The 14,040-nt window shown below is 41.0% G+C and overlaps 1 protein-coding gene across 1 annotated transcript in view; it reads right to left on the bottom strand.

Annotated features, from left to right (window-relative positions):
* LOC121320707 (FERM and PDZ domain-containing protein 1) overlaps positions 1 to 14,040 on the bottom strand; it is a 195,530-nt gene that overhangs the window by 105,793 nt on the left and 75,697 nt on the right. Inside the window, exon 4 of the mRNA XM_041259320.1 lies at positions 8,688 to 8,790. Within this exon, the coding sequence (XP_041115254.1) occupies positions 8,688 to 8,790 (103 nt within the window). The remainder of the gene's footprint in view (positions 1 to 8,687; positions 8,791 to 14,040) is intronic.

The raw sequence follows: 14,040 nt of genomic DNA, 5'->3' as shown, positions 1-14,040 counted from the left end.
AAACTGTAGTATTACTGCCATGGGACAAGTCGTTGAGTCAAACCCACGAGGTAGACTCCATGTGTGTAAGACACTCCACTTGTGGCATTTTGTAAGGTGTCAATAAGCCTATTGGACAGACCCAGATGGCTCAATGCAGCCATTCTGGGGACAGACCCAGAGGTACAGGCTCATTGGGTCGGTATGCCATAAGGAGCTGCATCAGGGATTAAACATTGTCTCCTGGGCCAATAATGATTTTCTAGGAGCACCTGGTCCCGGTCCTGCTTGTTTTTCTCCAGACACAGAGGGAGCAAGGCGAGCGTTGGGAAGGCATATAACTGGTGTGCCAAGGCATCTACCGTCAGTGGGTCCCCGCCTCCTATTATGGCGAGCCAGAGGGGACAGTGGGTTGATTCCTGGCAGGGAAGAGATATACAGGTACCTCTGCTTTACCGAATCTCACTCAAATGAAACTACCACCTCGGGGTTCGCCTCCACTCTGAGGTGCTGGGAGCATCCTTGAGAGGAGGTCTGTTGCCCAGTTTTTTTTTTACCCTGGGCAGATGCACTACCTGCAGTGAAAGTAGGTTCTTGTGTGCCCAGAGCAAAGCTTACGGGCCACACGATGGAGACTGGGTAACCTGAGGGAGCCTTGTGGTTGCACCCCCGGCTTAACTCGTCCATGGTGACAACCTCCCTTCTGGTGACACTGCCTAAATCTACACCAAGGCATAGATGGGCAGGCTCTTTGTATTAAGACAGTGCCTTTAGATAGTGACAAAACACCATCAATAGGTGGTCGCTGTTCAATGCAGGTTAAAAAAGCGCTGCTGTTGAACCAGGATGCAGAGGGTACATGCGCTGGAGACCCAAAGGTAGGGTCTGAGAAGTTGCTGCCATCAAGCCCAGAAGTTCTGGAATTGTCACTACTGTGAGCGCTCTGTTGAGATGAAATAGCTCTAAACAGGCAGCTATTCTTTGCACTCTGCCGTCCAACAGAGTGGACAGCATGGACCCAGAGTCCAAGCACACTCCTAGATATGAGGCTGTCTGACAGAAACGTGGTTATCTGAGAGTGATGGGGACGAATATAATATTTGTGGGTATACACTGTATAGGAAAGACAGGCAGGACAGACGAGGAGGAGGGGTAGCGCTATACATAAGAAACAGTCTTGAAGCCCAGGTGTTAAACCTGGACAAAGAAAATAAAACCGAATCAATATGGGTCAGAATAACAGACAAAAATTCAAAAGGCATAATAATAGGAGCATGCTATAGACCGCCAGATTCAGACGGTGAGCACAATAATCTGTTATACAATGACATTAGAAATGTGTGTAGCAAAGGAGAAGCCATACTAATGGGGGATTTCAACTTCCCCCAAATAAAATGGGAAAACCCGGTGGGTAGCACAAAGGATGAAATAGAAATGGTGGAAATGACAAATGACTGCTTCCTAACACAATTTGTGAAGGCACCCACTAGAGGGGAGGCATGCCTTGATTTAGTCTTTTCAAATAACGAAGATAGAATAACTAAAACAGAGGTCAGAGAACCACTGGCAAACTCAGACCACAACATGGTCTCATTTGAAGTGTTTTTTAAATCCTCAAAAGTAAAGACTAAAGCTAAGGTTTACAATTTTAGAAAAGCAAACTATGAAGGCATGAAACAGAGACTAACAGAAGTAGATTGGAGTAAAATAGAGAAAACACCCACAGAAGAAGGATGGTTGTTCTTCAAAAACGTAGTACTAGAGGCGCAAAACAATTATATCCCTAAAGTAGACAAATCTAAATGTAAAACTAAATTGCCAAAATGGTTTAATAGATCAATTAAAAAAAATATTCAGCGAAAAAAGGCACTTTACAGAGCATTAAAAAAGGACCAAAAAGAAAGTACACAGAAAGAGTACACAGAACTGCAAACGCAAGTCAAAAAGGAAGTTAGAAAGGCCAAGAGAGAAATAGAAATGAACATTGCTAAGGGAGCTAAAACCAATTCCAAAATGTTTTTCCAATATTACAACAGCAAGAGAACATTCAAAGAGGAGATTAAATGTTTAAGAGATACAAATGGCAAAATCGTAGAGGAAGAAAAAAAAATAGCAAATATGTTAAATGATTACTTTTCACAAGTTTTTACAAAGGAAGATACTGACAACATGCCCCACATGTCATCCAGTTCCTATCCAGTTTTAAATAACTTTAGCATAACTGAGGCAGAAGTGTTAAAGGGACTAGGAGCTCTTAAAATAAACAAATCCCCTGGGCCGGATGAGATCCTCCCAGTAGTACTCAAAGAAATGAAAGAAGTAAATTTACAAACCGCTAACCAAGATCATGCAGCAGTCTCTTGACACAGGGGTGGTACCGACAGACTGGAAAATTGCAAACGTAATACCGATCCACAAAAAGGGAAACAAAACTGAACCAGGTAACTACAGACCAGTAAGCCTGACTTCTATTATATGCAAACTTATGGAAACTATAATAAGATCCAAAATGGAAAATTACCTATATGGTAACAGGGTACTGGGAGACAGTCAACATGGTTTTAGGAAAGGGAGATCGTGCCTAACTAACTTGCTTGATTTTTTTGAGGATGCAACATCGATAATGGATAATTGCAAAGCATATGACATGGTTTATTTAGATTTCCAGAAAGCTTTTGACAAAGTCCCGCACAAAAGATTAATTCTCAAACTGAACGCAGTTGGGATTCAAGGAAACACATGTACATGGATTAGGGAGTGGTTAACATGTAGAAAACAGAAAGTACTGATTAGAGGAAAAACCTCAGAATGGAGTGTGGTAACCAGCGGTGTACCACAGGGATCAGTATTAGGTCCTCTGCTATTCCTAATCTACATTAATGATTTAGATTCTGGTATAGTAAGCAAACTTGTTAAATTTGCAGACGACACAAAAGTAGGAGGAGTGGCAAACACTGTTGCAGCAGCAAAGGTCATTCAAAATGATCTAGACAAGATTCAGAACTGGGCAGATACATGGCAAATGACATTTAATAGAGAAAAGTGTAAGGTACTGCACGCAGGAAATAAAAATGTACATTATAAATATCATATGGGAGATATTGAAATTGGAGAAGGAATCTATGAAAAAGACCTAGGAGTTTTTGTTGACTCAGAAATGTCTTCATCTAGGCAATGTGGGGAAGCTATAAAAAAGGCTAACAAGATACTCGGATACATTGTGAAAAGTGTTGAATTTAAATCAAGGGAAGTAATGTTAAAACTGTACAATGCACTTGTAAGACCTCATCTTGAATATTGTGTGCAGTTCTGGTCACCTCGCTATAAAAAAGATATTGCTGCTCTAGAAAGAGTGCAAAGAAGAGCGACCAGAATTATTCCGGGCTTAAAAGGCATGTCATATGCAGACAGGCTAAAAGAATTGAATCTGTTCAGTCTTGAACAAAGAAGACTACGTGGCGACCTAATTCAAGCATTCAAAATTCTAAAAGGTATTGACAGTGTCGACCCAAGGGACTTTTTCAGCCTGAAAAAAGAAACAAGGACCAGGGGTCACAAATGGAGTTTAGAAAAAGGGGCATTCAGAACAGAAAATAGGAGGCACTTTTTTACACAGAGAATTGTGAGGGTCTGGAATCAACTCCCCAGTAATGTTGTTGAAGCTGACACCCTGGGATCCTTCAAGAAGCTGCTTGATGAGATTTTGGGATCAATAAGCTACTAACAACCAAACGAGCAAGATGGGCCGAATGGCCTCCTCTCGTTTGTAAACTTTCTTATGTTCTTATGTTCTTATGATAAGGCGTGAGCTGATCTTTGCATGCTTCACTGTAAGACCCAACCGTTGAAGGTGGCCTGTGAACAGTTATGTGTGAGAGTCTGTCTGAGCTGGAGACTAGGCACAAATGAGCCAGTCATCCAAATAATAGGGTACTCTGATATCGCTGAGTCTCAATGTGGGCCGATTTTTATGGGGATATAGAATAGGCATCTTTGAGGTCCACTGTGGTGAACCAGTTGCCTGAACTGATTCACTGCAACAGCTGTTGCATCGTCAACATTTTGCCTAAGGTTGAGGATTGGTCTGGGGCCACCATCCCACTTGGGCATGGAGTAGAACCCGCCCTCCAACTGGAGGGGGTGTACCATACAAATGCAGCAGCAGAGCTACTACCTCCTGAAACACTATAGTGGTGTCCTTCTTGAACTGCAGTGCATAGCCAGTCTGAAAGATAGTATGCACCCAGATGACTCCAGATGGCTCCCTGAGAAGGGGACCTGGGCCTGTGGCAGCAAACCCCTAGGGCTGCTGCTCACCATGTGGCTGGCCTGAGGCTCTTGTTTCTTAAGCATAGGGTCCAGTTGTGGTAGCCATCTTGGGAAGGTCAGAAGCACAGGTGTTTCAGGTTGCGCTAATATCACAATCAGGTTAGGTCACATGCACAACTGAATAGTGGTTGGTTGTGACAGAGTGATAGAGGTGGGTCCTGGGGTACATAAAGTAAACTGTAAAGTAGCGAGAGTTCCCTGGCAGGAGGCAGAGTTTTGGACGGGTGCTGGAATCACATAGAGAGCTGATGGTGTTATGTTCTTTTCTCTGGATACAATGGAAATTACAGGCTTGAGTGGTGAGCAATCAACAACATTGATTGTGAGCAATTATAAATAGTGTGTGTGCAGCAACAGCACCTGTGTGACTTATTGTAAATTCACTGTGTGATTAACCTGAGACAGTGTGTGGTTATTTCATCACTTCCCCTCCCTCTCATATTCCCATACTACCCTTACATGATTTTTGTTTCTTTTAGAGATATTTGTTATTTGTGAAGTGTCAACGATGGAAGCAGTACCTTGGATGACTCTCCAAATACACAATATTGTATTTATTATATAGATTTACCTTCCAAAAATGTGTTTGACCATATTAAATTTAAATATCATGCATAATTCATATTTTTTCACTGCGTAATGCTCCCAGTACCAGCTTATCTGGAGTGCTGCTTATAGCCATTGCTCCACAGCACAATTTTACATATCCCGTCGTCTGTATTTTAAGTGGCTTGAATATGATATTTACAGTCATGTGTAGGAATGGATAGCTAACAGTGCTCACCGGAATGTATTCACACTTTGCAGTAACTGCACACAGGGTTTGCCATTTAGTCTTCATAGTAATTCATGTTCAAACAGGATAGGGCCATATCAAAAAGACGGCTGTAGTGGGTGACGTCAGACCAGAAACAGGGACCAACACAGGACAGAGAAGTGGTTTGGTGAAGCTGAGTGTTTAGTTGTGCTCAGCATTTAATAATAAAACAGACAAAAAATAAAAGGTTTGAAAGACAAACAAAACACAGGACACGGCACTGGCAGCCAAAACAAAGAGACAAACGAAAACAGACTACACAGACAAACATGATGAGCTGCTATTATTATTACCTCCGTCTCCAATCCCATTCTCCACTCACCGAACACACAACCCCGAGCTTTTATGCAGCCGTACTTAGATTCTATTGCTAATCAATCATTCAATTGGAGTCTCAGCACAACTGCACATGAATTAATAAAGTGCTCACATATTATTACATTTTACTTGCACGTGAAGTGCTGTGCAATCCTCGTGCCTAAATACAAATATACATTTTAAACACTTGTGTGCATAACCCATATTATATCCCGTGTACCAACTACAATACACCAACATTAACACACCACACAGAAATACATGCAGGGGCGGGGCAACTGCCACATAACCCCCCACCTTGTGCATAGCAAGGCTTCACTGGGCCCATGGCTGAAAATGCTGTTAGCTCCCCTGCCGGTAGTGGCACGACTGACAGCATGGTGGTCCACTCCCGCAGCGGAAAGGGTGCTGTGAAAGGTGGCCTCCTTACCTTTCCCCTGGCCATAGAGGTGGTAGCGGGAGCTCTGCTTCTCCCTCATACCCTGCAACCAGTGGCTCCACAGGCAATGCAGAGACAGAGGCAGCCCCAGGCGATGTGGAGCAGCAGGCAACCCCAGGCGATGCGGAGCAGCAGGCAATCCCAGGCGATGCTAGGCAGGCGTCCTTGGGCAAAGCGAGGCAGACATCCTTGGACAAAGCGAGGTAGGCATGCTTGGGCAAAGCGAGACAGGCATCCTTGGGCAATGACTTGTGGGGAGTCAAGACGAGCTGGGGTGCGGGGTTTGGCCCTCTTCGCAGCCACTGCCGGGCGATTCTTCTCCGTGCTTCCCTCAGCAGCCTGCAGGCAGTCTCCCTTTGTTGTGCAGATGGGAGCGATAAGCAGTCCTCCCACGTTGATAGAGGGGGAACCAGCAGGTATTCACCCTCTGCTGGTGGAGGTGGCAGAGGCAGAGGCAGCTCCTGCTGCTCTGCTCCTGCCAGTGGAGGTGGTGGAGGCAGAGACAACTCCAGCTGCTCTGATCCTGGCGACAGAGGTGGGAGCAGCGTGTAGTCTCCTGGCGACGAAGGCTCTCCCTCACTTGCAGGGGACTGGTGCGGCTCTCCCTCACTTGTAGGGGATGGGGGCGGCTCTCCCTTACTTGCAGGGGTAGGTGAGGGAGGCAGAGGCAGCTCCTGCTCCTTTCCTCCGGGTGGTAATGGTGGGGGAAGTGATACCAGCAGGCATTCACCCTCTGCTGGTGGAGGTGGAACCAGCAGGCATTCTCCCTCTGCTGATGGAGATGGGGACAGCAGGCATTCTTCCTCAGCTGGTGGAGACTTGGGCTGTGGACGCTCGGACTCCCCCTTTGCAGGCTTTGCATGCAAGACTCCTCCCAATTGGGCTGTGTATGTTCAGGCTCTTTCCACACAGGCTGTGGAGGTGAAACCAGCAGGTATTCTTCCTCTGATGGTGGATATGGGAACAGCTGCCTCCCGAGCTTCAGATTCCCGCGTTCCCCCAGTCTGGGCGCTGGACTGTCGCGTGGTCCCCCCATCTGAGCACTACTTCCTCCTTCTCCTCCTCATAGTGGCGATAGGGACAGTTGGCAAATAGTGGTCTTGGTCGCAGAGGGGGCACCCCTGCAATGGCTGGTTATAGCGCCATGGATGTCTGGCAATTAGGCGACACTCCTCCTCCCTGTCCTTCACCTCTTTATCATCCTTCCATCCCATTTTATTTATTTATTTATTTATTTATTTGTAATCCAAAAGCACTTTATTTTTTTCCCCTCACAAAAACTGCGGTTCCTGCTCTGGTCTGCGTCTAGGAGGTGCTGGTAATCCCATGATGACATCACGTGTCACAAAGACGACTGTAGTGGGTGACGTTAGACCAGAAACAGGGACCAGCACAGAACAAACAGAGATGTGGAGTTTGCTGAAGCTGAGCGCTTGGTTGCGCTCAGCATTTAATAATTAAACAGACAGAAAATAAAAGGTTTTGTAAGACAAACAAAACACAGGACATGGCACTGGCAGCCAAAACAAAGAGACAAACAAAAACGAACCACACAGACAAACACGATGAGCTGCTATTATTATTACCATTATTATTACCTCCGTCTCTAATCCCATTCTCCTCTCACCGAACCCACAACCCTTAGTGAGTGAAAACATGCAGCTTTTATGCAGTTGTGAATCGATTGCTAATCAATCATTCAATTGGAGTCTCAGTACAACTGCACATGAATTAATAAAGTGTAATTCCCCGTGCTCACATATTATTACATTTTACCTGCATGTGAAGTGCTGTGCAATCCTCGTGCCTAAATACAAATATACATTTTAAACACGTGCACATAACCCATATTATATCCTGTGTACCAACTACAATGCACCAACATTAACACACAACACGCAACATATAGCACAGGCCACCATGACTGGTCTCCAATAATGTCAGTCAACTGGTTGGTAGTATAAAATATATCAGTGGATCGAAGAGAAGATTGTTAAAAAAAATGTGACAAACCTGGGACCCTTCCCCTTCACAGTGATCCTAGGAAGAACCAGTAGTGAAGGGTGTAGGGGAATAATTGCATAGAACCATTCCTGTACCTGTTTGTTGTTACTCTACTACAATTATTCACTGAGTTATATGCTTTAAAGCATTTTGAGTTTATGATCTATTAAGTTTATAGAAATAAAGTAAATGTATTAAACTGCAGGTACGTGCAGCTGAAAACCAAACTGCGGGTGGTGTGACAAAAGGAACATGGCTCCAGCTTATCGGTTGATCAGGGCGAACCCACCTTTCCACCTAACCTTTATTGTACTGCCTTGTAAATACCTGTCCCCCTTTCTTTGTTACACCAACTGAGTTGGCTCTAGCTTATTGGTTGAAAGGGAAACCACCCTGTCTCTCTGTAAAGGTATAATAACTGTATGCTAACTCTGTATGAGAGAATACTGCTCGGACTTCCTAACACTGATGAGCTGTTCTCATTTGCGCAAACTAATAAAGCTTTATGTCTCCGAATACCTGGTGCAGTTGGCTCTTTTAGTTACGGACCTGAAAAGTTCCACGACAAGGGTTCTCATATCCATTTTTCCACGTGTAATTTTTCAGTCCCTGAATGTGAACCTACATTTATAGTGCACTGAAGGTACTATATACTGTATTTTATTAATTTTGTGAAATTTAAACAAAGGGTGTTTCAGACTGTGAGTCATTAAAGATTACAGGTACAGTACTACAAAACAATATTTTGGTAAAGAGAAAGCAATATTCATCTGAATTTATAAAGACTGCTTGGCCCGTTACCTGATGATTTCTGCTGCTTGCTCACCAGACAAGTCATCCACAAGTACACTGTTTATCTTTAAGATCTGGTCTCCTGGTACAAGCCTCCTCTCGGCTGGCCCTCCTGTCAAGAAATGATTTAGAACATATATATGTATCTCTTTTATATATATATATATATATATATATATATATATATATATATATATATATATATATAGATATATATATATATACATATATATATATATATATATTATATATATATATACATATATATGTACCACTATATATATATATATATATATATATAACTATATATATATATATATATATCATCATTTATTCATATATTTTGTGACAAGTGAGTGATCGGTGGTCGATGGATATATCATTAAAATATATTATTTTGATATTACTTATTTCTATGTTATATATATGTATAAATGTGTACACTTACCGAATAAGGTAGTAAATGTCCAAAATTATTAACAATAAATAGCTTTTTGGACATTTACTGGTTAATCTTATGATTTACTAAAGCATATTGGTAAATGCGGGTATATCATCAACGAATGTATTTACTCCAGCATATGAATTGTCAATTTATAAAATAATCATTCATGTCGTAGAATATATTTATTTTGCATACACATTTTCCATTAACAAAATAATCATTAATGCGCTTACAGTAATCCACAATTGAGCAATTCATCATGGTAATGAACAATACTGTGATCCACTTAACTCAAACCACCATCATTCTGGTAAATTTATGTATAAAACAATTCACAATGGCATTGAAGGATATTGTACTCCAAATACATAGTAGTTTGAGATAAAACAATATTCTGTTAAATGCAAATTAAATAATTTGGGACCTTTGCTTTTTCAACAGAAAATCACACTTTGGTTATGACATAAAACACGATAAATACAGGCACTGAATAGATATATTTACTGACTTATTGTAACATGGTAGACTGTGGCACTTGGAGTTACACAGGACTCCTAAGAGTTAAAATACGCGAAAGTGAGACACTCGGTCATTAGCCAAAGGCACTCGGCATTACTTGTAGGGTGTGGCCTCATTACTTGTAGGGTGTGGCCTCATTTGCATGTTAGATTTGGATGACTGTACAGACCGAGATGAACTAATCTCAAACTAACCAGGTAATGGGAGGTTTACTTGAAATGCAGGCGCAGTCTTTATGAAAAAGGCGCAGCAAGAGGCAAAAGAGAGGGAGAAAACACTTTTTCCATACTATGTTCCAAGTTATATATATTTCTTATATTTTAAAATAAATTACAAATATCTGTGCAAACTGTGATGTGGAACGTGCTTTTGTTAACTTGAAGGCTGCTCTAAAAAATATAGAGTCATATGAAAATAAAATGCATACAAATATATTCGTACTTCATATTTACCAGAAGTAATTTATTCTAAAGTGTTTTACATTTGTATATGCATATAATCATTTGCTGTGTGCAGTCTTTCACAATTTGCATATATTTCAAATCCCACACAAGAAGGACATATTCTCTTAAAAATATAAATATTCTGGAATGCATTATTTCACACAGGTATTAATTATGGACTTTATATTATTTAAAACTTGAAGCCCCGCAGCAGTCATTTTGGTAGATTTTGGTTTTAAAATGTAATTTTCTCCAGTCGTGTAATGGGGCTGCGTGTTCATGTACCTTTCTGCCAGTATGTATTAAATATTGTCACAAAGAATGAAACGCGGAAGTGCAGATATATTACATTATACCTAAAAGCCCCGGGAGCAGTAACATTGACAGACACACAGAATTTTGATTATACAGAAAAGTATTCTACATTATTATTTTTATTTACCAGTCTGCAATGTGCTTAGCTGTAATTAGATTAGTCTCTGCTCGGCTTTCGTGAATGGCTGACAGTCTATTGTTTTTCAATCAGCCTTTCCAAAGGCTGGCACCTGCTTGCCAGCTGTGCTTTTTTGATCAACCAATTAGCATCGGGACTAGATAAAAAAAATACCATGGAGACCGTGGAGTTTTACAACGCAACACAATATGGAGTTGATGTTTTGGATCAGATGGCACAGAAGTATTCCATGAAAGCTGCCTTGGCCTGTTCAGGTGTGTTACAATGTATTGGACCTAGCAGCCATCAAATCCTGGGTGCTTTACAAAGAATGCATGGAGAAGAATTTACCCTTTGTCCAAAAAAGGCAGAAAAAAAGAAATTTGACTTTTTTTATAACTTGTTGTGCTGCTGAACTTCTGTAGAAAGTTTTCTTCTAAGTTTATTTGTCTACATTGCTCAGTTGTTTTTGTGCATCTGATAATAAACCGATTTCTGTTGAAAAGAAAAACATTTATTGCTATCATTTCAGTTTTATAAATATGAATGTTGTAAACCGATGTCTGTTCAGATGTTTATTTATTTACATTTTCTTGTTTTGATTTGTAAAATAAATGTTCATATATATATATATATATATATATATATATATATATATATATATATATATATACACACACACACAGTACCAGTCAAAAGTTTGAGTACACCTCCTTGAAACCCGGTTTTTCATGATTATCTATGCTTTTAACTGTATAAACTTCTTTATAAACACTTAATATTTCATTATATGATATGTGCACTTATATAAGTGAATTGCATTCAAAAATTACATTTTTAAATGAAAATGTAAATCTTGTCAATTTCAATAAAATGGTCAACCAAAGCAAGGGGATTTCAGTCTGAAGCCCAAGTCAGTTAAAAGTCTGAAATGTCTATAACACGCTGTTAGAACACTGGCCTAGGTATAAAAGTGTCTTTGTTAGATGTTCTCTGAGTTAACTAGCATGTTACCTAATTAACCTTTAGTCACCAATTATTGTTAGCAGGTGAGAGTGTATGATTACTATAAATTATAGGTAGCAAGTTTGTCATTCCTGAATGTAAGGGAGCAGAAAATGGCAAAATACGCTCAGTTAAGCAAAAACAAAAGTCTGTAATTACTTTAAGAAATGAAGGTCACTCTTTAAGACAAATCGCAAGAACTTTGCAAGTGTCTGTAATTGTTGCGACCAAGACCATCAAACGATTTTAAGAAACTGGCACTCATGAGGACCGAACAAGGTCAGGCAGGCCAAGGGTGACCTCAGAATCAGAGAACAAGTTCATTCGCGTCACAAGTCTGTGAAACCGACGATTAACTGCTCCTGAAATACAAGCTCAGCTAAATGCTACTAGAAGTACAGATGTTTCAACATCAACTGTTCAGAGGAGATTGCGTGAAGCTGGCCTAACTGGAAGAATTGCTGCAAAGAAACCATTGTTAAGAGTGCAGAATAAGAGGAAGAGACTTGCCTGGGTCAAAAAACACAGAAACTGGTCGTTTGAGGAGTGGAAGTCGGTCTTATGGACCGAGGAGTCATAATTTGAAATATTTGGGTCCAACCGTTGAATATTTGTAAGACGCAGAGAGGGTTAGCGCATGAGTTCTGCATGTGTGGTTCCCTCTGTCAAGCACGGAAGAGGCAGTGTTATGGTCTGGGGTTGCTTTGCTGGTGACAGAGTTGGTGATCTTTACCAAAACAGAAAGTACTGATTAGAGGAAAAACCTCAGAATGGAGTGTGGTAACCAGCGGTGTACCACAGGGATCAGTGTTAGGTCCTCTGCTATTCCTAATCTACATTAATGATTTAGATTCTGGTATAGTAAGCAAACTTGTTAAATTTGCAGACGACACAAAAGTAGGAGGAGTGGCAAACACTGTTGCAGCAGCAAAGGTCATTCAAAATGATCTAGACAAGATTCAGAACTGGGCAGACACATGGCAAATGACATTTAATAGAGAAAAGTGTAAGGTACTGCACGCAGGAAATAAAAATGTACATTATAAATATCATATGGGAGATATTGAAATTGGAGAAGGAATCTATGAAAAAGACCTAGGAGTTTTTGTTGACTCAGAAATGTCTTCATCTAGGCAATGTGGGGAAGCTATAAAAAAGGCTAACAAGATACTCGGATACATTGTGAAAAGTGTTGAATTTAAATCAAGGGAAGTAATGTTAAAACTGTACAATGCACTTGTAAGACCTCATCTTGAATATTGTGTGCAGTTCTGGTCACCTCGCTATAAAAAAGATATTGCTGCTCTAGAAAGAGTGCAAAGAAGAGCGACCAGAATTATTCCGGGCTTAAAAGGCATGTCATATGCAGACAGGCTAAAAGAATTGAATCTGTTCAGTCTTGAACAAAGAAGACTACGTGGCGACCTAATTCAAGCATTCAAAATTCTAAAAGGTATTGACAGTGTCGACGCAAGGGACTTTTTCAGCCTGAAAAAAGAAACAAGGACCAGGGGTCACAAATGGAGTTTAGAAAAAGGGGCATTCAGAACAGAAAATAGGAGACACTTTTTTACACAGAGAATTGTGAGGGTCTGGAATCAACTCCCCAGTAATGTTGTTGAAGCTGACACCCTGGGATCCTTCAAGAAGCTGCTTGATGAGATTTTGGGATCAATAAGCTACTAACAACCAAACGAGCAAGATGGGCCGAATGGCCTCCTCTCGTTTGTAAACTTTCTTATGTTCTTATGTTCTTAAGTCCATGGCAAGCTCAACCAGCATGGCTATCATAGCATACTTCAGAGGCATGCCATTCCATCAGGATTATGGCTAGTTGGGCAGTCCTTCATTCTTCAGCAAGATAATGACCCGAAACACACCTCAAAGTTGTGCAAGAACTATCTGCGAAGAAGGAAAGTGAAGGACAACTCAATCTAATGACCTGGCCTGCCCAGTCTCCAGACCTTAATCCCATAGAACTTGTACAAGTGCCCTACATCTCTGGGAATTGCTGCAGAAGACATGTCGGGTGATTTCCTGCTGAAACTTGTTAACCGAATGCTTCTTGTTTGTGAGGCTGTTATTAAGGCAAAGGGTGCCTATTTTGAGGATATAGAAGATTTTTTTCAGTTTTCTTGAACATTGCTTTGATACTCCTTATGTTTTGTATATTATAAGGGAATCTGTAAATATTATAAGTATTTACAGAAACGTATACGATGTAAAACATTGTCAACTATGAAAAAAACTTTCCGGCAAGTGTACTCAAACTTTTGACTGGTACATTGATTGTGAACAGTATGTGTGCCATTCAGAGGGTAAAATGCGCAAGACAAAAGATTTAAATGCAGGCTGGTGGTGGTGGTGTGACGGTGTGGGGTGTGTTTTCATGGCACATATTGGGCCCCTTGATAAAAGTGGAGCAATGTTTGAATGCCACAGGATAGTGGCATTCAAATAGCAGATGGATACACTGCTGCCAATCAGGTGCACCCCTTCATGGCAGCAGTGTATCCA

The sequence above is a fragment of the Polyodon spathula genome, chromosome 1 (genome assembly GCF_017654505.1).
Source record: "Polyodon spathula isolate WHYD16114869_AA chromosome 1, ASM1765450v1, whole genome shotgun sequence".
Lineage (NCBI taxonomy): Eukaryota > Metazoa > Chordata > Actinopteri > Acipenseriformes > Polyodontidae > Polyodon > Polyodon spathula.
Note: the sequence above shows the minus strand (reverse complement) of the source record. Positions and strands in the feature narration are given on the sequence as shown.